The 25,076-nt window shown below is 39.0% G+C and overlaps 2 protein-coding genes across 2 annotated transcripts; one reads left to right on the top strand and one right to left on the bottom strand.

The window, feature by feature from the left end:
- Window positions 1–1,632: 1,632 nt before the first annotated feature.
- Window positions 1,633–14,079, bottom strand: tram1 (translocation associated membrane protein 1). Its single transcript, XM_041814466.1, has 11 exons — window positions 13,795–14,079; window positions 9,086–9,149; window positions 8,131–8,252; window positions 7,930–8,046; window positions 7,283–7,341; window positions 7,078–7,162; window positions 6,838–6,908; window positions 6,627–6,731; window positions 5,283–5,426; window positions 2,979–3,130; window positions 1,633–2,771 (listed from the first exon to the last, which is right to left on the bottom strand). The coding sequence occupies exons 1-11, from the start codon at window positions 13,915–13,917 to the stop codon at window positions 2,701–2,703; spliced, it is 1,113 nt and encodes a 370-aa protein (XP_041670400.1). The 5' UTR covers window positions 13,918–14,079; the 3' UTR covers window positions 1,633–2,700.
- Window positions 14,080–19,349: 5,270 nt separating this feature from the next.
- xkr9 (XK, Kell blood group complex subunit-related family, member 9) lies at window positions 19,350–24,496 on the top strand. Its single transcript, XM_041814320.1, has 4 exons — window positions 19,350–19,438; window positions 19,892–20,331; window positions 23,296–23,510; window positions 23,592–24,496. Exons 2-4 carry the CDS (start codon window positions 20,015–20,017, stop codon window positions 24,218–24,220), a joined length of 1,161 nt encoding a protein of 386 aa, XP_041670254.1. The 5' UTR covers window positions 19,350–19,438; window positions 19,892–20,014; the 3' UTR covers window positions 24,221–24,496.
- The last annotated feature ends 580 nt before the right edge of the window (window positions 24,497–25,076 follow it).

The raw sequence follows: 25,076 nt of genomic DNA, 5'->3' as shown, positions 1-25,076 counted from the left end.
AGCTCTTCATTCAATAAAACTTGAACCCTCAGGGGTCATGGTGATACTCTTTACTTGCAGGATACATCATTGTGGCTGAGAATATTTGGCTCGGTGTCTCGTGCTGCTGTGGGATTTGTCTTTTTTCCGGGGTTTTGCACCCATCAGTGTCTTCTATGAGAAAGCTGTTTGGTTGGAGCGTTGGTGCATTTTTACTTGTAAAGCCATTTAACATAAACTGCCATTCTATTTACGTCTGGCATTGATTCCAAACCTAGTTAGTAACTTTCATCTTTATTGTCATGGATCTTTTATGAATGAAATTCTTTAAATTCAGTCTTTGGTGAAAGAGCTTTCAGTGGTTTTACGCCATCTTCTTGGTCTGAGCTATGGGGGTCACCTTAGACCAGTGATTCTCACCCTTTTGGAGACCTTGAGAGGGGGTCACCAGATTCCTTAAAAACACTAAGAATATTTTTTAAAGTACATCATTGCCACTTTACACCAGTTTAACCAAATGTTAATCCTTTTTCATCACTTTTTGACACCAATTTTAGAACACTTTTGCCACTTAAACCCCATTTTTGTCCATTTAAACCCTTTCCATCACCCTTTTCTGCCTGTTTTTGCCACTTTTAAACCAATGCTTGCCTCTTTCTACCTGATGTTGCCTCTGTTGACCCATAATTGCCTGTATTGACCACTTTTTACACCTCTTTTTGCCCATTTTAACCAGTTAATCCATGTTTGCCAATTTAAATCAATTCTTCATCCCATTCCACCTATTATCCACCAGTTTTCTTAACTTAAAAAGCCATTTCACCATTTTTAATCCCCTTTCACTACTTTTTGTGCCTGTTTTTGCCACTTAAACCCATTTTTCATTATTTTTGCTGCTTTTAACCCATTTATGTTCTTTAAAAATTCAATTTCATCACCTTTTACACCATTTTTGCTATTATTAGCCAATTTTAGCTATTTTCAACCCATTTTAATTGTTTTTAAGAGAAATTATTTTCATTTAAAGAAGGCTATTCACTACACAAAGGAATAAATAAAGATACCTATTTCTTTGATAAGAGTGGTTATTATTCAGGTCAAATATAAAATATGGTTTTCACAGCTTCACTTCACAATGGACCATGGTTTTACTGACCTCCATGGGCCCCCAGTTTGGCTGGGTCCCAGAAACCTTCCCCTTTATCCCCCCTAATGGCCAGCCTTGTCTAATCTTGAATGTTCATGGCTGTTTAACCACCCTCAAGTACATTTGGGGTCCCGGGCTCTGGCACCTTTACTCTGGGGGTCACGGGCCTAAAAGGTTGAGAACCACTGCCTTAGACTCAAGTGTATTAACCTTTACAAACAGAGAACATCTGACCAGCATGCATGTTTACTGCTGAATGCTGCTTATGAACGTAACCTTGACTTGTTATGGTCTCTTGTTTTTCGTATTTGTGGAACTTCTTCTCTTGTAAAGGAGATTTTTGTATCTCCTGGTTAAATTAACAAACCCTCAGAGCACGTTGAGAAAGCCACTCACACTGCTGCTACTCTGCCGTGACTCACTGCTATGAACCTCCACGTACTTTTATTTTTTCTTTGGAATAAGCCAGCGTTACCCTGGTGATTGATGCTCACGACTTCACTCCGTAGCTTTGTAAATTCGTTTTATGGCATGTAAGTAAAAGGCAGACATCAACAGTCAATCAGGTTCATTTGGCACAGTCCAGGGGGGGTGGTGCAACAAAAATATTTGTTTTTCTTCTATTATCAGTCTGTGCTTTTACATCAAAATGTTGTTGTGGACATTTTTAATGCCAGCTGTAATATGTAATGATAAAAATACAACCAATTCTACTGAAAAGGATGAGGGATCACACAAGACAGCAAATCAAACGAACAAAACAAGAGGGAAGTTTAGTCATTTTCTCTTAACATTGACGTGTCATTGGCAGAACTGGAGTAGATTAAAATGTTTTGTAGTCACAAAAGCTGCACTGCTTCCCAATAATGAAATGCTACATCGCGCTACAGAGCAGGTTAGAGTGCTAAACTGTCAATCTACTTACATCATTACAGTGCAAGGTCTTCTTCTTTTTCTCTGCTCAATCCGTTTATGGATGGATGTTTTTTTTAACAGTCTGGGGGTTCAAACCAGCTGTCATAAAGGTGAAGATTATAGCAAAACTCTTTCACTCATGGGAAAGTAAGAGCTGTAAGGAAATTTATGAACCTATTTGAAAATCACTCAAAAGGAATTAACTGCAAAGAAAAGGAAAGCAGGCAGAATACAAGGGGGAAATAAAAGATCCATATTATTTAGTAAGAGCATGAATGACCTGACTTAGGAGAAATATGAAACACTGACATCGTCATTCCTGAATTCTTAAAATTACACACCCTGTACAAAACAATCCGTATCAATAGGCACTTCTTAAATAAGGTCTTATTTTTTTTTCAAAGTTTATTTCTGAATTAGTCTGAAAAATGGCACAGCAGAGCAATGATTCTTAAATCAAGGCGTGCTGGACGAGTAGCGGCAAGTAAAGCTAAATGCATTCTGGGCCTTGGAGTCCAGCTGGGAAGAGGTCAGTCAGTTCTGTGTGGGGAGCTTGAAATGCAAATCGTGTTGGTGGAGGAGAAGGAGGAGGAGCTAACAGGTGGACGTAGCCACGGGAGCTGGTGGGGGCGTTGGATCTTTGAAGGGGATGAATGTGTTTATGATGACTTCTCTTTTCTTGCTCTCGGTGAATCAGCTCCGTGAGAGTTTACTCCATTTACTCCATTGGCTGGAAGACAAAAAACATCACAGATAGTTTCATTTTACACAATTATGATGTAAAGTTACTCATTAAACAGCATTCTATCAGAGGAAACATGAGGATTCTCTGTTTGTTCTTTGTTGGCTTTTCTGTTTGACTTTTGTCTGTTACATTCAAGCAGCCTCATTTGTTCTCTTTTTTAATGAATTATTTGAGTATAGACTTTAAATTCACCTTTGTCTTTCTTTGATTTGCTCTTGGAAGGAAGCTGTTTCTTTTTCAAGCTCTGAGCCTGGGCGTGCTCTCTCCATCGACGCAGCTGGAAGTTGATAAATTTCCACATCATGAAAGCCTGAGTGAGGCAGATGGCTGCCAGGACAGTTATCCTGATGGAGAGGGGAGAGAGCCGGTCATTAAAAAGGTTAATACAGACGTGTGCATGCAAGTCATGGTGCTTAAAACTAGACACAAATATCATGGATGCTGCAATGCTATTGGTTGATGCTCGTCCCGTTGACAAACATCAACCTGTTGAAACATATTATGGAAAGCAAAGATGCCAGTAACCAATGTTATCTATTGTTTATTATTCAAACTCTATTAAAAAGATGACACAGTGATTTTTAAAAAAAAAATTGAACTGAAGAAGTCACTCTGGTGCAACCTAAGAGAGCAACAGTTGCCATTTATTCCAAGGTCAAATATTCAAGAAAAGGTGTCCAAAGGTATTTCAAGAGAGGTGACTTCTAGCAAATATTTATACAGTTAGTTATAAAGAAGTAATATATATAAAAACCAATGCTATCAGGGTCAGCGTTTGGCTACATTATTCTTTCAAACACTGGTGTTTTCTTTGGTTTTTGACAATCAGGAATTAAACAATCAGAATCAAATGAGGCACATTTTCAGATCAAACAAACTAATCCAATTTTACACTGAAAAGAGGTTAAAAACAAATTACAAAGTTTTTTCAACGTAGATATTAAAATGACGTCTACGTTCAGATCACCTCCAGACGGGAAATCTGCTACAAAAAAAGATTATTCACACATTAAGTGTTAGCTCGTAAACATCTCTGTTAAAAGGACTGGGTAACTGATGAGTGCGTCACTGTGGTCATCTGTGAAGAAGCACCATTTATAGCAGTCGTTCTCACCAGCCTGTCCTACGGCAGATCACAACCCAAGTTTCCGAAACATTTTCAACAACGCATGTTTAGTTAATTGAATATGTTGCAGTTTGAAGCATGATCGGACCAAAACACCTGATATAAAAAGAAAAGGAACAGAACTGATAAATTTTATACCCTCTTTCCCCATCATTATGTGTCAATCATTGCCAGTTTTCCAGAGAACTTGTGAATTTACTTCATTATCATGGGAAAAGAAGCCATTTATTGCAAGGAAAAGAGATAAAGTAGTTGAAATACTGATCAAACATTTAAATTCACCCAATTTCACAGTAAAACAGGGCAAAATAAAAGGTATTGATGCATGTACAATAAGGACTTCAGGACTCCTAGTCGCAACCCTAAGACCCACCAGTTGAGAACCACTGATTTATAGTATCACTGACCCTTAGCTTCAACATCCCACAGCTCATGAAGTGCTGTATTTATGAAAAATGTCTGAAAAATAAAATGTGTTAAAGCAGGAGTTCCCAAACTTTGCAGCCTGTGACCCCAAAAAACTGCATCAGAGATCTGGGACCCCCATCTTCCCTTGAGGGGGATAAAGCACATGATATTGCACAGAGCCTCATGTAAAACACTGGCATTTAAGGTAGTTTTTAAAACTTTTACTCACATTTAAGCACAAATATCACTTAAGTAAAATTTGATTTTAATTTAAACTCAATTTAACAATGTTTTTTTTTTAAACAATAGATACAATTGATGATTCTTAATCATATGATGTTTCTCTTTGTTTTATGGAGAGCATCCAACGACCCCCTTTCACTGTCTCATGACCCCCCAGGGGTCCCGACCCCACTTTGGGAACCACTGTGTTAAAGTAACATCTTGGTGTAGTGGAGTATGATTTTGGAGAAATGTCAGTAAATCATTTTTCATCACTCTTTCAATGCTAAAATAAACACAATTACTCAATTTTGTTCATTTATTTGATCTTCAGATCGATACAGAACAACTGTGACTACTGAACATCTTGTCAATGGTGACCACAATCCTCATGGGGATCCATTTTTAGATAGACTGCAGTTATTTATGTCTAGAGACCTTCTCAAAGTCAGCACAACGCTGTTAGGATTTTTTTGGGGTAAAGAATACATTGAAATGATATCTTTGCATTGACCTTTGACCCACTGCTATAATGAAATTTAGGAGAAATGCTGTTCAAAGTATCATTTCCATCTTCCTTTCTTCATTCACATCAACAAAATTACAATTTTTAAAAAGTTTTCGATGTCATCGATATCATAACTGTATTTGAGCTGCTTTAAAATTGTTGGAATTAAGTCGTAGACATCTAGAGCTGTTTCCAACACTGACACCACATCTAGTGCTCAGCTGGCTCTTACCGAATGAAAATAACGTTGAAGTTTCCTGCCGCCCAGTCAAAGCCTTGATTCTCAGCGTTGGCGAGGCCAAAGCCCACGGTTAGGACAGACAGGGACAGAGTGAGCAGCCGTCCAAGGACAAACAATACAGCCCATATGGTGAAACTGTGGAGCAAGAAGGATTACCACAAATTTATTTACCATTTAAGGCTTAGAAATAAGACATTTTTAGTGGGTAAGACTTAAAGGTAGCACTTTATTTTAGTGGGCCATAATATTCTTAATAATAAGGTTTAATCACATAGTAATAATTTGGCATATTATCAAGTAATAACTCAGTAATATTACAGAAGTATTTAACTAGTAATAATATATTAGTTATTGAGTAATTCCTTGTAGTATTGTGGAGATTCTCTGGTATTTGATGCTAACCTTAGACAAGGTGAGTATTTTCTATATAAGTTGCTTAATAATTCCCAGGTAATTTCTTTATTTTGGTCCACTAAATTGAAGTCTTTCCTGAAAAGTTTTTATGTTATTTTGAAGGTTAGGGGTAAGCGTAAAATACCACCTACTTACCAGGAAATTGCCACAATATTACAAGGAATCACTCGATAATTAATACGTAAGTACAGGTCAATATTTCTTTAAAGGGGACATATTATGCAAAAATCACGTTTTCAGGCTTTTCTAACAAAAATATGTGGCCCTGGCCTTTCCACAATACCCTCAAGGACCAGAAAAATTCATCCCCCCTCACTTTCTTCACCTTTCAAAAAATGTGTGCTGAAACAAGCTGTTCTCAGAATTTCCCCTCATGATGTCATGAGGAGAGTTAGCCCCACCCCCAGGATCAGTTGGCCCTCCCAGCTTGGAAGAAACTTCAGCCCTCCTCTCCTGATCCTCCTCTCAGCCGCCAGCTGAGAGGAGGATCAGGAGAGCCACATCCATTAAGCCACATCCATTTTTGGAGAGGGGCGGAGTCAGACAGCTCATTAACATTTAAAGCCACAGACACAGAAACAGCTCGTTCTTAACAGGGTTGAAACAGAGGGATTTTTAGACATGTGAAAATCCAAACTGGAGTGTTTATTCAGCAGGCATGTTTTGGGGACCTCTGAGACCCATCTAAACTTGTCTTAAAGGGTAAAATATGTCCCCTTTAATATCCCCATAAATGTGAGTTACTTGGTAAAATACCAACTTACTGCAGTGGAGTTACCACCTTATTCTTGAGAAATTACAAGATAATTACCACTTACATCTGTAGAGTAGAGGCCTACTAAAATAAAGTGTTTCTGACTTAAATTTAAGAAAAATCACGCCAACAATCTGAAATCACTGATTCTGCACACAAGGACTGACCCCGTCTGTCTGTTCTCATTGCTGAAGTAGATGAGGCGGGAAACGTGGAACAGCAGCTCGATAAAGTAGTGCAACACGAGCAGGACCAGACCCAGGCGGTTCAGACTGAAAGACACAAGAAATCACTTCATTACTGTGGACAGGGACAGAGCAGCGGGACAGTCTATCCTGCAGTCTGTTTTATAATTCTTTCAAGAGTGACCGTTCTTACTTCAGAATGTAGGCGCCGGCGATGTGGACCAGGTAGAGGAAAATGTACACAAGCTGGCGAGGAATATCCTCCTAAACCGTAAACACAAAGTAGGGGGAGGTCAAAATATTTACAGCAGGGTGGCTCTGCATGCAGAATCAGGCGAGGAGAGTATCAATCTTTGAAACAATGCAGCATAACCAAGGAAGTCAAACAGGAAAAGGCCTCAGGGTGCTACACTATAAAACTACACACACTTACCTTCTTTGTCTTTTGGAAATACAGCTCAGGGAGAGAGTGCAACCAGTAGCTCAGCTGACAAATGTAGTAGAATTTCATCTGGAATCTGAGGGATTACCAAAACAAAAGTGTTGATTTAGATCTTTTACAAAATTAAGTTTAGACATATGAAAGAGGGATTTTTTGCCTATTAAACCACAAAAAAATCAACTAAAAAAAAACTTACGGCATCAGTGTATGAGGATAATCCTCCCATAAGGTGACGGGATTGGACAGGAAGTTTTCCTAAGAACAAACAAACAGTTTAAAGCTCTGTTAAAGCCCCGACGTTAGAGAGATTAAAAAAAAAACAACTCCTAAATATTGAAGTGAAACTAGATTTCCACAAAGTAATGTCAATATATAAGGTAAAGTAAGTGATTAGATAAATATTCACCCCCTTTAAAGGACTTAATTCAACAAAGGTCGAGTGTATTGTGGTAGTAGTCTCACCTTAGTGAAATGGGAATTACTTTAGTGCAGTAAATGTGTCTCTAGTGACTGTAGTATAAACACACCTGTGTCTCGAATTTAATTGACATTTTTTTGTAGAAATCTGTTTTCACGTTGACATTTAAGAGGGGTTTTTTGTTTTGGTCAAAAAAGCCAAATTATGTTAATCATGACTGATTTAGAGAATCAATAAAAGGGTCAAATATCCGAGGAGGGGGATACCTTTTATAGGCCCTGTATTAAAAAGTTTATCTCTATGCTGATGATCCTGTTTACTTTGAAAGTCATATAGAGGCATCATTCTAATGGGAGCTTTAGATTCCAGTTTTTATTCTTTAAAAAGTATGCAGACAAAATAAACAGGTAAATGTAGATACGTACTGAAAGAAGGATGCTAGCGCCCCAGCCAAAGGAGAACAAGTAGAAAGCGCTGAGCTGCCCTGACTCGTTGAACTTGCTGTGCTTCGTTTTGGAGAAGTGCTTCTTCCTGTTGATTTTCTGCCCCCAAAAATAAGCAACAATAAATAACACATCACTGTTTGCAGATGTTATACTGAGCACGCTTGAGCGAGTCAAACTTACATCAAGCACATACTCCTGGATGATGGCGTGCATGATGATGGCGACCAACATGTAGAAGAAGATGGTGGCGAGGTCTTTGATGCCGTGGTGGAAGTGGTTCACAGCCGTCTCCTCTGGGCCCTCTGTGGGTAAAAAATGACTATCATTATGAAAATAATCTGCTTCTATCAGGATTTAGTTGCTTTTATTTTCAGAACACACAGTTTATGCAGGTTTTGATGCTCAGAATGAACTGCAGAGGCATAAAACTCAGTTCAGTCAAGTGATTCACAGGCTTAATAACCTTAATTCCTTAGGTGAGGTGTCTGGATTATGGAGTCTCAGCTGGGCAGACTTACACAACATTAAAAATTCCAGTCATAAACTGTTTGAGCACACTCACAGATACAAAGCTCTCCTGTTGAAAACTACATTTATCTAGATCATTTGTAAAAGTCAGCACAGACAGAGAAAGTATCACTCTGTTATTGAATTTGTCCTTCTACAGAGAGATTCAGGTGCTGTTTATTTGTCTGATTTGATTCATGCTGTAAATAAGTTACAGAGCGAGGTAGGCAGCAAGGTCTCTCAGATAAGAACTGAATCAGTAGCTCACTGCCAAAAAAAGCTCAGAGGTCAAACTTTCTCTAAATGCTTTCAGAAGTTAACAAAGAAATTAACCTTGAAACGAGCAGCACTTGAATCGAGAGGCCTACATTACACCTCAGCCCAAATTCAACATTGCCACAAGAGAACTTTATAAATCAGGCAGACTAAATATAGCTCCACAGAGGGGAAAAAAAAAAGAAGCTCTCAAATGGGTTTTGTGTTAGGCCGCACAAGTGCCGCTCCAGAATCCAAATGAGAGGCTTCCAGACAGACAGAAACTCAGAGATGACGGTGCACTGGAGCCAAAACGTGCAGTATTTATTAGAATTCACAGCGGGGTATCATCTGCATTTAAAGTTAAACTTACCGTTTGTTGATATGGTGACATTGTACTGGACTGTTATGAATAACACTGCAAACTTGGAGGTGACCTGTAAACAGAAAACATGTTAGCAAAAATGGCCTACAAACACAAGGTATGGCAGCCATTAACACCTAATACTGACGTAATGTTGAACAAGACATACAGGATTCACAGCAAGGCCTATAATGGAGTGAATCTACCTGTCACTTGAGTACAAATATCTATTTCAAAGTAAACTGGGTTTTAGAGGCTCTTAAAGTTCTACGTTAGCATTTCTGTGTCTTGTAACAATGAAAAAAGAAAGATTGGCAAGATCTTACAAGCCATGTATGAAAAAAGCAATAGGGATAATAGATTTTTGCCAAAATCCAATATTTCCAAATTCATTTTAGCAAATATTGATAGGTTTTTTAAATGTAGCTGACACCTGAAACTTTACTTCTTAGGCCTCTTACACACCTTTTAAAAATGTTTTCATTGTTTAAAGCTAAATGAAATAACCTAAAACACACTAAAAACCCTTGTATGACCCATTCAGTTGTGTTTCATCATGATTTGAGATAGTCTGAGTGAACCTGATTCTCATTGCCTTGGAGCAGACAGACAGACCCGCAGACAGACATTTAATAATGGCAAAAAAAAAATGTGGAAAAGGTGGTGAAATTGGATTTTGAAAGAAGCAGAAATGGATTAGAAGTTGCAAAAATGAGATAAAATTGCAAACAATAACAAAAAAGGGGCAAAAATGGGTTAGAGTGGCAAAAATGCCCATACATAGTAGTAATGGGAGTCAAAAAGTGGCTGAAATTGCTTTAAATTGGCAAAAATGGGTGGGACTTTGCAACATTGGATGAAACATTTATAAAAAACTGGCAAAAAAGGGTTGATTGAGAAAGAAAAATATTGGCAAAAATTGGTAAAACTGGGAAATATGGGCCTATCAGATAGTGAAATGTGGTTAGAAAGTGAAAAATTGGGTGTTAATTGTGGTAGAAAGGGTTTAATAGTGGCAGTAATGGGTCATCAGAGGCATCATTAGGCTTAAGTGGCAAAAACAGGTGGAAAAAAAACAGTGGAAAGGGTTTAAAACTGACAAAAATATGTGTTAAATGGTAAAAATATGTTAACAATTTGTGGGAAAAAATGGTGAAACAGGGCAAATTTGGTGAAAAGTGGCAAAAGTGTAATTCAAAAAATATTCTTAATTTTTCTGGGCATCTGGAGACCCCCTCTCAGTGTCTCCAGACCCCAAGGCTGAGAACCACTGCCTTAGACTACCAACATGAACCAACATGAAAAGAAACAAATATCGGTCCATAGGAAAAAAATCAAATTCAAGAACTGAGGCTAACAAGAGAAAAAGACTTCAGCTCATGTAGGTCTGTTAGTCAGCATAAAACACTGCAAACTTAATCATACATACAGCCAATATTTGTGTGTAATATATGGATTGTGAATATCTCAAGAAATGTTCGTACCGACAATAATGATGATGAACTTTTAAGCTAATATCTGATACAACATAATGCCGGTAATAATGCCCCATTCCAGAAACACAATATAAATGCAACTCAACTCAAACAGGGACTGCTGATGCCGCCTTAAGTGTTCGTTTCCTGAGGAAAATTTAAAGGATAAAGATATTTTCTTTAGGAAATGAACATATGGGTCACAATTAATCAACATTATTTTATTATGGTATAACTGAAGTAGATCAATGGAATTTCCCCTTGTGGGACTAATAAAGGAATATCTTATCAAAGATTAAAAATGAAACAAGACTTGTAGGTCCGTTTGTAAAATGCTTCCATACTCAAATATTTTATGATAGCCGGTGTTTTAAGATGAAACACTATTTTAATGTCCAATATTACTGAAAAGAACCATAGTTTAAGAATAAATTCCTGTTAATTTTTGGAAACTATTCCTAATTTCAGCTTTAGTCTAAAGATTAAAATGTTCATGAGTTGTACTCACAATTTAGTCATTTCTACCCTTTATGGTAACCCAGTGTTAGTCGAAGAAAACTTAAACATTTTTGCCTGTTCCAGTCCATTGAAGTGATTGCATTTTAGTCTCCACAACTTACTATTTATCAAAGTTTCAGTCAACAAAGATCTATTTTTAGGTGGTCTTTGAGGCTCGCTTTCCTCATGCAAAGAAAGTGGTTGACTAACATTTTAGTCATAGTTTTAGTTAATAAAATAAACATGGAAATACATCTGATAAATGCCCACTGTAAATGTACATGAGTTTGTATGGTTCTTTTCTTGTCATTAGCTTCTTAAAGGGCTTTCTCAAAGGTAGAGCATGCTATTACACACTGATGGTGTAGGCTGCAATGTAAAGGGGCCATCAGCACTAACTAATCCAATCCATGCACAATCACATGCCACTGACACAGCAGTGGGAGCAATTTAGAGTTAACTGTGTCGCCTGAGGACAAACCAACATGTGACAACAGGAACTGGGAAACACCGACCTTCCAGTTGACAGATAACCTACTCCACCACTGATCCAGATCCAGCCCAGTGGTGCAGTGAAGGGTATATGTGAGTATACAGAGTATTAACTTTATGCCCCCATAGAGAATACGCACTTCTAGCTCTTCGAGCTCAGTGGGCGGGCTTTTGTCTGCCGCTAGGTTGATCCAAAGTTCGGTTGAGATCGCGATTTCAATACGGAGGCCCCCACGGATTGGCTTCAAAAGCTGTTGGAGTCCGCCTATTGTAAGCAGACGGCTGACGTCACACAGGCTTTCTCTAGTTCTTTCTACGTTCTATGGTTCCAACTTGAGATCTTTGGCGCCCCCCTAGGGGTGCCCAGACCCATGGTTGGGAACCACGCACTACGTCTCTGATCCAACCCATGTCCTCTGTAATAATTTTCAAAAGAAGAGGGCTCAAGCAAAACTTGGAACTGAAACGTTGCCTACTAATTTGTGCAACTGTACGGGGGCCCAGACATAACATGGTAAATAAAAAAAAGATTTTAATTGTGGCCACAATATAACTGTAACGTGTGCACGAAATGCTAATTCATGGCCACAACGTACAAACTCATGGCCACGACAAACTAAATTGTGGCCACAAAATACTAATTTGTGGCCAAAAAGTAGGTATAATGTGCATACGAAATACTAATTAATAATACTGATATCATTCCTGGACAGCTGGGTAAGCAAATCGAGTGCACCTTCCTATCCTGGAGTCCAAAGCAACCTGGCTCTCAATATTCTGTTTAATTTCCTCTCAGTAATAATGGTTCCTTGCAATGCCAGGCTTTTCAGAATGTCTTTGTAGCTCATTCCCAGCCTAAAATAAAATTTAATCACACTTTCCCTGTCCATCCTGTAGCTTTAGCCGTTCTACTGCCTCTACTGCAGAACTTAGAGAAGGTGCGCTTGATTTGCTTACCCAGCTGTCCAAGAATGATATGAATATTATTAATTAGTATTTCGTGTGCACGTTATACCTACATCGTGACCACAAATTAGTATTTTGTGGCCATGAATTAGTATTTCGTGAGTCTCTTATAGCTTTAATCGTGGCCACAATATAATTGTTTTTGCCCATGTCATGTCTGGGCCTCCGTACAACTGAGAAGTTTATTTGCAATTTCTAGTAGGTGAATGAAAAACAAACATTTATCAAACACTGAATGCCAAAGGAATCGATTCTTGTTCCTATATGTAACTGTAACAGGTGTTAATATTTTTAGAGTTTAAAAGCTAGTATCTTGACTACCCTAGTTTGCAGGAAAATTTAAGGTTTCCTTCACAATAAAAGACTTAATTTAGCACAACTATTTCACCTACTAACAGAAGTAATGGAAGCTTGCTGTGTTTTAAACAGTCATGTTTTAAACTGCTAAGGCTAACTTTAATATTAAATGCATAGTCCGGGCGTTTGTCAGGTATTTTATTCGGCCTATCAGAAAAGAGGAAGTCGTTGAAAACATCGCGTGCTTGACGCCAATGGCGCTGTTTTTACTCGGGATAAAGCATGTGTGAAATGACACACAAACGTGAGTAAAAGTGGACCAGCTTGGAGCCAAACAGACACGCTCGTGTCGTTTAAAAGCTGCCGTTAGCCCGCGGCATCGAGTTACATTTCAAACTCGCTCCAAGGACAACTTTGAGGTCTGGTGTAAGCGGGTTTGTGTGATGACAGCCCTCTCAGACGCTGTATGATTGCCACGTAACACATCTACGCATAAACTAACCAAGTACACCGTTGCTCCGTGTCGTAGCCTTAAAGATCGATGCATTTTATCAAAGGTGTACACCGCAGAGACCTGTCCACGGGTAATGCAGCACGTGAAAACTTAGTTTTTATGCGCGGGCCTGCGGATGGGAGATCTGAAATATGGATTTCAACATGGGAAGCAGCCAGATGGAGAGTAGACACGAGTTCACGTCACTTTCACAAAGACAAAGTTTTCATTGATCTTCATGAACAGCCTTGGCGAGGCGACCAGACTGAGTCGATAATCTTGCGGATTAAAAACAAAAGCGATGCCATCGTGCACTGAAAACTTTCGATTACAGGAGGAAGTGGAGTGAAGAATAGATCAGACAGCCATGTCAGTTTCTACGAGAACAGATGGGAGTTCTTCGGCATCCTTTCAGCCAGGAGTGAACCCCCCGGTACCAGAGGAGCATCCCTGCCCGATCCGCATCAAACCCCGGTCAACATGTGGACGGAACTCACCTCAAAAATGAGCCCGAGGAGGAACACCATAGCAACACAGGAAACAATATCTGCATGGTTCTGGATGACAAACTCATGGCTCAGCACCGGCGGGTTTTTGTTGGTCTTTTTCCGGATCCCCATGTCGATATGATTCGACCCAACTTTACCTGTTCGACGCGCAGGTGCAGTCAGTTTTTCTTAGATTTTATTATTATCCCTCTGTGCGACAAACGCTCACAGCTTCCCTCCGGCTTGCTACAAGCAAAGGGCCAGGCAGCAATTGAATGGCGTGTCACTCTTCTGCTAGTGGGAGGGTCTACGGAGAGAGACGGTGCGTCTGACCAACGAGGCTCTACGCACGGGAGACAAACATCTGGACTCTCTGGCTCCCCCTAGAGGTGCGGAGTAAGATAGTCTCAAAATGACTACAGCCTCTGCATTTTCTCTGAGCACGTCTGATTTAGAGCAGCGACACTCAACCCTGCTCAACCAAAGAGCAAATTGTTGAAAAATACCTTTGCAAGAGCCACGATCTAAGCGGTGAAAAGTGGCAAAAACAGCTTAAAGTCGCAATAAAAATAAGTTAAAGATGGCAAATATGGTCAAAAAGCAGCAAAGAGGGATGAAAAGGGGCAAAAATTGGGAGAAAACGTGGAACAGAGTCCCAAAGTAGCAGAAATGGGTGAAAAGTGACAAAAAATGAGTTACAGGTGGCAAAGAATTGTCCAAAAGTGACAAAAACAAGGCAAAAAATGAGTAAAAAGTGACTCAAATGGGCAAAAAGCAGTCAAGAGTGGACAAAAAAGGCCAAACAAAAGGAAACTAGTGGTATTTAATGGGAAAAGGATGCTTAAAGGGGCAAAATGGGATAAAAGTGGCTGAAAGAAGTGGCAAAATAGACAAAAAAATAGGAAACTAGTGGTATTTAATGGCAAAAGGTAGTTGTTGGGCAAAAAGTGGGAAAAATAACTTTCAAACATGGTGAAAAATGGGGAAAAGGGGTACTTAATCACTAACTGAAGCTCAAATGGGCAGAAAAATTGCAAAAAAGGGCAAAAATTGAAGGGAAAAAGTGGTATTTTATGACAAAAGGTAGCTTAAATGGGTCAAAAGTGGCAAAAAATTGTAAAAAGCAGAGCTCTAGAGCCACATGTGGCTCTTTTATGTCTTCATTTAAAGTATTAGCCCCCCAGAAAACCTCAAAAAGGGAAAGTTGACCTCAGAAATTATCCGTTGCAAGTCACATTAATCAGTTTGTTTCCAAACTATACAGTTGGCTTTCATTATCAACCTTTATCTTTTGCCCTTATTTGCAGTTTATTGATCTTTTTTTTACTTTTTTAAGCCCACTTTCGTCACTTCTTGTCGCCACTCCTTGCCACTTTTTGCCACTATTTTCCAGGTTTTGCCCCTTTTCCCCAGCTTTTGGCTTTTTTTTACCTTTTTTTTTTTGCTTTATCTGACATCTTTCACCCATGTAAGCTGCCTTTTGCCACTTTTCCCCCAACTTTTGCCACTCTTTGCTGCTTTTTGCCCATTTTAGTTAATTTTTTCTCATTTTTTGTCACGCTTTAGCCACTTTTTCACCAGTTTCTCCACATGTTGGTCAATCTTCACCCAGATTTTGGCATTTTATGCCTACTTTGCCCCTTTTTCATGCTTTTTGACCATTTTCCCCCTTTAACTTATTTTTATTGCCACTTTAACCCATTTTTGCCACTTTTACCACTAAGATTTTGGCTCTTGCAAAGGTATTTTTCAACAGTTTGGTTGAGCAGGGTTGAGTAACTCTGCCTTAGACCCTAAATCAGCGTTACTGAACTCTGCTCAACCAAAAAGCCAAATTGTTGAAAAATACATTTACAGTCTAAGTGTTGAAATGTGGCAATTAAAATATGTTAAAGGTGTCAAAAATGGTCAAAAAACGGCAAACACGTGGAGAAAAGTGGCAAAAATGGGTAGGAAGTGAACAAATTATGAGTTAAAAATGGCAAAAACATTGCAAAAAATGAGTGAAAAGTGACTTTAATGGACAAAATTCAAAGAAGGTGGGAAAAAATAGGCAACAAGTGGCATGTTATTGCAAACGGAAGCTTTAATGGGCAAGAAGTGGCAAAAAGAGGCAAAAAAGCTGAAAAAAAGCAGGTTAAAAGTGTCAAAAACGGTAAAGAGTGACAGAAAGAAGTGGCAAAATGGGCTTAAAGTGGCAAACACTGGGAGAAAAGTGGCAACAAAGGGCAGACGTGGCAAAAATGGGTGAAAAGTAGTTACAGGTGGCAAAAATGGTCCAAAAATCGCAAAAACATGGAGAAAAATGAGTGAAAAGTGACTAAAAAGGGGGAAAAAAGAAAAGAGGTGGGAAAAAAAGGCAAAAAGCACCAAAGAGTGGCAAAATGAGAAATTAAGTCATTTAATTGTAAAAGGCAGCTTAAATGAGTGAAAAGTGATTAAAAAAAGGCGACAAAAGGGGTAATACATTGCAAAAAACATGATAAAAGTGTCAAAAATGGACTGAAAGCAGTAAAATTGGAGTTAAAGTAGCAAAAAATTGCAAATAAGGACAATGGAAATATGCAGACAAAAATAGAGATTGACTATCAAAGCTTACTGTGTAAGTGTGGGAAACAAACAGATTAATGTGACTTGCAATGATAATTTCTGAGGTAAAATTTTCCCTTTTAAGGTTTTCTGAGAGAATAATGTTTCAAGTTAAGACATAAAAGAGCCACACGTTGAGTATCACTGGTCTAAGGTAACAAAGCTCCAGAGAATATCTCCTATAGGTCATAAAAGCTGAGTGATAAATCGCTGCAACATGTTTGGAAATACTTTATGTAGCTTTACAACCCCAGTTCCAAAAAAGTTGGACGCCTGTGTCACATAAACAAAAACTAAATGCAATGATTTGCAGATATCATAAACTCACATTTTATTCATGATAGAACACAAACAACATACCAGACGTTGAAAATGAAACATTTGACCATTTCATGAAACTATCAGCTCATTTTGAATTTGATGGCAGCAACACATCCCAGAAAAGTAGGGACAGGGCCATGTTAACATAGTGTAGCATCCTCTCGTCTTCTAACAGCAGACTGTAAACGTCTGGGAAGTCAGGAGACCAGTTGTTGGGGTTTTGGGAGAGGAATGCTTCAATGAGGAATGCAACAGTCCTGGGTCTCTTTGCCAGTTTTTTCCTTTTATGAGGCGCCAAACTGGTGAAAGGTCTGGACATCCAAATTCTTCTACTGTGAAGCCATGCCGTTGTGATAAATGGGGTATGTGGTTTAGCCGGAATATTTATGGGCTTCCATGAAAGAGATGTTGAGATGTTGTCTAGATGGGAGGAGCGTATGTAGCTCCTAAGCTCTATAAACTTTTCAGCACTGATAGTTCCTTATTATTATTATTATTATTATTATTATCATAACAACTGGTGTAACCTTATGTAAAAGGCTATTATTAACCTGCCACAGTCATACTTGTGTGATTTTGCTCATGTGAAACATGCTGGAAGCACAGAAAGTCTTGTGACTCTGTCTTTGCTCTGTGACTCGGTCACATGACCTCACCTTGCTATCTGTCCCCAAAGCACGCCTGGAAAAAGGGGAAAAGGAGTTTAATGTCTGCTGCAGGAGATTTTTATCTAGAAAGCTTTTAAATCTATTCCTCTAGACTGATGGTGTTGAAGTTGTTTTATTCCTTTAAGACACTCTTGTAAACAATATTCTCAATCTCAGTGAGGTTTTAAATTTTAAATAAAAGATGAAAATCTCTCATGTTTGTGGAAACTGAGATTCAGTTAGGTCCATCTGTTTAGCTGTGAAGTATTTCCAGGAAGTTGCTGTTCCAGGGTCCAGATTATCATTATATCATCACTTAACCTTTATGTATAACGCAGAAACAAACTCATAAATATGTCTGGTAACTTTATTTCTGCTCAGATACACAAGAATAACTTAACAGACGTAGTTGGACTGTGTAACTCTGTGGCAGTTATGTAATAACAATAAGGAATAAGCAGGAGATGTACATAACAGCACGCTGACTCAGCAATTCAAGGAACACAACAATAACAGGCATGAATTTAGTTATTAGCGACAAAATCAGACCAAACAAGGCTGCAACAGGACTCAAAGCAAACAGACAAAGCAAAGAAATAAAGCAAACATGAGCAGACAGAGCCTCGTCTAGAGAACGCAAACAGAAGGCCAACAAAAGGTCAACAAGAATGACAGAAATGCAGCAGAGAAGAGTGGCAGATGAAGTTAGAATACGATTAAGGAAAAAAAAGTCTAAAGAAACAGACACTGAGGTCTTTTTTATTTGTTTGATAATCTAAACAAACTTTTTGGGGGGTTTAAAGAACTCTGACGTCCATTTAAAGCACGGGTGTTAAACTCTTGTTAAGTCATAAAAATCTGAAAAAGTAGTGAGTAGAAATAGTCAGGAATGAGGGAGAGAAACTAATTTGTGTTTCATTTCATATTTTTGTTTTGCATCCCAAGATTATGACCTAAACTTAGGACTTTGGCTTTTTGTTTCATATTTTGACCTTTTAAAGTCATCGTTTTGACTTTTTCTCTCATACTGTGACCTTTTAGGCTCACACTTTTTCATTTTAAATCATACTGTGCCCTTTTAAACTCCTAACTTAGACTTTAAATCCCATATTTTTACTTTTTAAACTCCTGATCTAGAATTGTGACCTTTTAGACTCACTATTTTGAATTTTATCTTCTATTTTGACCTTTTAAACGCTTGATTTTGTATTTCCTCTCATATCTTGACCTTTGAATTTATGATTTTAAGTCTCTAACTCATATATTTACTCCTAATTTTGACTTTTAATCCCATATTTTCACTTTTTAAACTCCTGATCGAGAATTTTATCTTCTATTTTAACCTTTAAACTCATAATTTTAACTCTCTATCTCATATATTTGCCCTTTATAAACCTTATTTTGACTTTTAATTTGTACTTTGACCTTTAGGACTTATAAATTAGACTTTTTATCTCAGATTTTGAGCCTTTAACTCATTTAGTTATTTAGCATTTATTTGACATGGACACACAGTAACACTGATGCTGTGATATTTAATCATTTTGACTTTTTTAGAAATCTTCAAATCATTTATCATCACTGTTAATTTTCCCTAAAATTCATCACCTGTGGAAACACGGTTGACAGTTTTTGGTTAAATGTTGACCCTGTTAGACCCTCAGGTTAGACCCAAATTCAGAATCTGGCCCCTGCTGTGACTGAATTTGACACCCCTGATTTAAAGCTTCCTGGCTTTATAAGGAGAGCTCTGCTTCCTGTAAATGCTTGGATTACAAAGAAATCCATGTGAGAGGTGTGCCGTCTCTGCCTTGGGAAAAAAACACTAGAGCTGTTGAATGAAGCAACAAGTCAGATGAATTGTCTTTATGATGTGTGACTATGATGTGGAATCAAAAGTATGACCGGTCGTTCAGCCACACACCCTCACCAGCATGCACAAGCACGTATCTATTATGCAATCGCTCTGACTAGATTAGTTCAGAGTGTCAGTGGGCGGGGCTTGTGAGTTTCAAGGAAGGGGAATGAGAACTGCATGTGCAGAAGTGTTTCTTCTGTGGGTGCTAACAGCTGCTAAGCATGAGGACAATAATCTGGTGAGTGCAAATGCGGATCTCCTTATTCTATGGGATCAGATTAATCTATAGTGAAATGACCTGAAAATGCACAAATTTAACCAAACTGTCTATTATGTTAAAGATGTCATGTTTCATGCAGCGACAGACATTAAGTTAGAAAGCATAAAAAAGCTTCATGTGGACTTTTGTTCTTACTCAGTCTGTTAGTTTAAAGTAAAGATATGTTGTGTGTTGTTATGTAAGAGTTTGGGGTGTGTTATCATGTTCTAATTCCTGCTGATAACATCATGGATTATTTTTCTTTCACACCTGTAGCTCTGCCATTTATCAGGAGTGCATGTCACAGAGTATCTATTCCATGGGTCAAAGGGCAGGACACTGGCACAAATGTTAAATGTGCTTTTTTTTACGACTTGTCTCACTTTTTTTGCATATACTAACACTTTTTATGTCACTGTAACTCCTTTACAGATTGACTGAAATGCCTCCTGAACTCCTGGATTCCAACAAAAAAGTGTCAACAGCAGATTTTCTTCACAATCTTCAGAAAGAAACCACATTTCTAGCACCTCCACAGCGCTGATTTGCACCAGAATGCTTCAGGCGGACAGTCAGTACACCAAACTGCGCTGGTTGCTAACCCTGGTTGGACTCTTCTTCTATGTAGTGGACATTGGGACAGACGTGGCGCTGGCACTGACATACCTCCAACAGGAGCAGTATGTGTGGACTGGACTGACTGTACTGTTTGTTCTGGCTGGGCTGTTTGTGACGCAGACCTTTAGCTATGTCTGGTACAGAGACGACATGAAGGATGTTGCTCAGAAGCCTGAGGAGAAAACAACCATATCCAGCATGTCTACAGGTGGACTCGCTGCTCTGCATCTGTTTGGCATGGGCATCTTCACCAGGTATGGAAACAAACAGTGATTAAAGTTATGTCACTGCATGACAACACATGCAGACAGTAATCCCTCTCCTCCGGAGTGTCTGTATGTTGCGAAACAAAATGTGCAGAATGTTAATACTATGGTGTTAAGGAATGTGCAGACTGGAAAGACCACATTGAAGCTGCTGCTGTCTGAGACCAAGGCCTGCACATACATCAGTGTCTGTGATCATCAAAATAAGAAAAACAATCATATTAATCGATCAGTTTTTAAGTAGGCCTGGATTTTATTCTCCATGATGTTCACTTTAGAGACCACTGATCATCAACCAGTGGCCCGAGGGCCATACCAGGTCCCCCAAAACTTCCTGTTCGGCCCCCAGATGATCATTAAATCCAGAGAAAGGAAATAAGATGTTGTTGACTTTAAATGTCTGCAGCTGTTACATCAATCCCAAAATCATTAATACTGAAAAAGCTTTAGAATGACTTAACACTTGATCTGTTTTTACAGAAACTCAGCCATTATTAGTAAATAGTAAAGGGGAAAAATGGGCGCGACTAGTGGAAATGATGCAAAAGTGGCCAGATAAAGTGGTGAAAAGGGGTTAGAGAGAGGCAAAAATTAGTGATAAGAGCCGTGGTTGGTTGTGGAGTGACACAAAGGGACAACAACTGGCAGGAAAAGTGGTGGAAAATTGGTTAACGATAAAAAAAGGGGCAAAGGGTAACAAAAATGTGTTAAAAGTGGCAAGAATGGTACAAAAAGTATAGAAAAAGTGGTGAAAAAGTGGCAAAAATGGTAAAAGAATGGTACAAAGTGGATAAAACATGCAGGAAAAGTGGTTTAAAAGGGGTTAAAGAGTGGCAAAAATTGGGTAAAAGAGGCAAAGCGGAGCAAAGAGTATCAAAAATTGGTTAAATGTGGCAAAAATATAGTAAAAATAGGCTGGCTAAGTCATAAAAATGGGTTAAAGAGTGGCACACAGGAGCAATGATTGGCAGGAAAATTGGTAAAAGAGGAATCAAGGGGCAAAGGGTGTCAAAAATGGGTTAAAAAGTGGCAAAAAATGTGAAAGGTTGCAAAAATGGAAAAAATAATGGAAAAAATTGGATAAAACTTGCAGGATAAGTGGTTTAAAAGGGGTTAAAGAGTGGCAAAAATTGGGTAAAAGAGGCAAAGAGGGGCACAAGGAATACAAAATGGGTTCAAAGTCACAAAAATATAGCAAAAATAGGCTGGCTAAGTGGTAAAAAGGGGTAAAAGAGTGGCACACAGGAGCAATGATTGGCAGGAAAGATGCAAAAATGGGTTTAATGGGGGCAAAAGGGTCAAAAAGTAAAAACTATTAGAAATGGGTTAAGACTGGCAGAAATGTTGCAGAAATTGCTGAATGAAGTAGTGAAAATAGGTTTAAAATGTTAAAAATGAGTTAATGCTGGTGCTAAATCACAAGTGGGGAGGGTCCATTCTCTGGGATTGTCAGGGTCTCAACCAACTCTGTAGGCAGGCCTGTCTCCTCCTGTCCTTTTACATTATAGATAATAGAAACAGAGCTCACTGGTAATGTCTTAAGATTTCCTACATTTTGAAAGAAAATAAAAATACTAACACAATAATGTGTGAATGAGACTGTCACGGCCTCTTAAAAATTATTAATTTAAACCGGAAAAAAAATAAGGCTCGTATCAAAAGAGACCATAACATATATAAAAGGACACAGACAAATGGTTTGAGTTCCAAAATAATCCAAGCTTTTATTTTTTTAAACAAACAGGTTAATTAGTTAATTAAACAATCAAATCAATGAAATAAAAAGGGCTGCAGCCGCCGGCCAAAAAGAACAAAAGAGGGGTGGTGGACGTGGCTGACCACGCAATGGACCATTGGACCAGCCACCACCCCTAACTAAAACTGCCTAACCAAAAGAACTAACTATTTAATCAAGAAAAAGAACACAACGAGAAAACAGGACTACCGACGACTACAGCCAAACTAAAACAACAAAACCCAGCAATCTAAACATGCCTGGGGAGGGAGGAAAAGGAGAACGGGGAACAAAACGCTTGGTTAAACCGAACGAATTAATCCTAAACGAAAAAAAAGAGTTACTTAAATACCGGGTGCCTGGCCCAGCTCTGCTCTCTCTGCTCTGCATGCTCTACTCCCCTGCCACTCTAAATACTCCCCCTCCTCCACCCTGAGTGCTAACAGCACACAGGTGTGCTGCAGCCCACAGGTAGAGGGAGGAGGGAGACCAGAGAGCCAGGGAGAGAGAGGACATGCAGCACTCCAGGACGCACGTAACAGAGACCAAAACATATATTTAAATGTTGTTTATTTGAAAGTCCGGCCCCGAGAGTCTCTGTCAAGACTAAATCTGGTCTTTGTGCAAATGTACCTGATGACCCTGCTATAGACTGATAGAAAGATATATGTTCTGTTTTGTGGAAACAAGATTTAAAAAATCTGCTGCAGGCGAAAAACTCCAGCAAAACTGGACTCAAGATGAATATTCATTTTTAAGAACTTTCTAGACCATTGATCAAATCAGACAGAGATTAAACGGCAAATGTAAAGAATTCTGGAAAGAAGAGTTTGCTTTAAAAGGCAGAGACCTGAAGCAGAACCATAGTGACTTATTTACGGTGAATTATTGATGGACAGTCATCTGCCTGGATGGTCTGGGCCTAGAGAGTTTGGATAGAAAGGGAAAGATGGATGGAGAGAGACAAATGGAAAAATACAGAGCTAAAAAAATGCATATTGGACTGACATCAAAAAACCCAGGCAGAAGACGGGCTGAAACCTTTAGCACAGTTGTAATCATTGGTGGTTAGCCATCTGCCACAACTATCCAGTCTCAGAAAGTTTGATAGGCAGACCATCTGAACGCTAAACAATCAGGCAGTAAGAAAGGCAGCTATACAAATGAAATTGCGTTGCTGTAATCTCTCTTGACTTGTTTTTTTTCACTGTTGATAGGTACTTTCTCCTGCTGAAAGATGCCTTCAGTGTGGTTTGGACTAAATCAAATTTCTACACACAAGAAGAAATCAGAGAGGTGAACCACAGACTGTTTTGCCAGGCGACCGATCTGAGCATGCTCAAACTGTTTGAAGCTTTCCTGGAGAGCGTCCCCCAGCTTCTCCTACAGCTCTACATAGTGCTGAGTCTGGATGAGTGTTCATTCATGCAGTGTGAGTAGAGGAAGAGAACGTGCGCTCAGACATGAATTCACAGTGTGACCATTTCACCGCATGACTGTGCATTTCTTTCAGATTTATCCATGGCGTTCTCCTTCTTTAACATCGCCTGGTCCCTGGTTGACTATCGCCGCTGCCTGCGCAGATCTCTCCCCCACATCGGTGAGATGCCCTCTGGCATCCCCACCATCATCTACCTCCTCTACAAATTCTGCACCATCACCAGCCACATTTTCAGCTACACCCTCCTCCTCATACTGAGCACCTACAGCACAGTGGCCATCACCCTCATGTGGCTGTTTTGGACAACCTGGGCACATTTTCTTCGAACCGACTTCTGCTCCTCCAGAGGCCTGGAGCTTCTGTACCGGGCCGTTGTCGGTGTCATCCTCACGTTCACATTTTTCAACGTTAAAGGACAGGACACCAGAGTAGCTATGACACTTTACTACATGTTCTATTCTCTTGTGAACGTTTCAGCTCCTTTGCTGCTGAGTTTGTTGGGTCCAGAGCTGCAGACAGTCACATTTCTGCTGACAGTCAGTGCGATCATTTATGGAGGTTTGCTGCTGGGGCTGGTGTGTCTCGTGCTCTTCTACCTCCTCTTACATCCCAGGGAGAAGTGTCGAGAAGCAGACGAGGTGGACGGCCTGGAAGGGGAAACACAGACCACAAGGAGAATAAGGAACTTTTTACAGCCTTGAGGAAACTTAAAAATACAGTTAAGCTTAGTCATGGTGGTGTGGAGAAGAATGATGTCACTATTCCTTAGTGTAAAACACAAATACTACCTAATGTGTTGGTTTCAATTCCTTACATAAAAACGCTGCTATTAGTTATCTTATCATAGTCTGGGTTGGACTTAGTTTTCATCATCTATATACAGTAGATGGCTGCCTTTTTAATGGGACCTTGTACCTAGATGTATTGTAAATACTTTTTTTATTCATTTGTGTTTAAATAAACCTGATGTTATTGTATTTATTTGCTTTTGTATTTATATGAAATAACTTATCTAATTTCACTGCAGGACAGCAGACAATGTCTCCCAATAATTTTATAGTTTGTTCTTATTTAATGATTTATTTATTTATAGCACTGTTACTCAACTCTGCTCAACCAAACAGACAAATTGCTGAAAAATACATTTGCAAGAGCCACAAACTAAATGGTGAAAAGTGGCAATTAAAACTAGTTAAAGGCAAAAATGGCTAAAAAGGGCCAAACACTGGGAGAAAAGTGGCAAAAACATTGCAAAAAATGAGTGAAAAGTGACTATAATGGGCAAAAAAATCGGAAAGATGTGGGTAAAATGGGTCAAAAGTGGCATTTCATTGCAAAAGGCAGCTTCAAAGGCACCTCAATAGGCAAGAGGTGGCAAAAACTGCAAAAAGCAGGATAACAGTTTCAAGAAGGGGAGAAAAGTGACAAAAAAGAAGTGGCAAAAATGGAATTAAAGTGACAAACACAGGGAGAAAAGTGGCAAAAAAGGGCAGAAAGTGGAAAAAATGTGGGAAAAGCTGCATTTAAAAATAAATTAAAGGTGGCAAAAATGGTCAA

The sequence above is a fragment of the Cheilinus undulatus genome, linkage group 19, assembly GCF_018320785.1.
Source record: "Cheilinus undulatus linkage group 19, ASM1832078v1, whole genome shotgun sequence".
In the NCBI taxonomy this organism is placed as follows: domain Eukaryota; kingdom Metazoa; phylum Chordata; class Actinopteri; order Labriformes; family Labridae; genus Cheilinus; species Cheilinus undulatus.
This window is presented reverse-complemented; position numbering and strand designations above follow the sequence as displayed.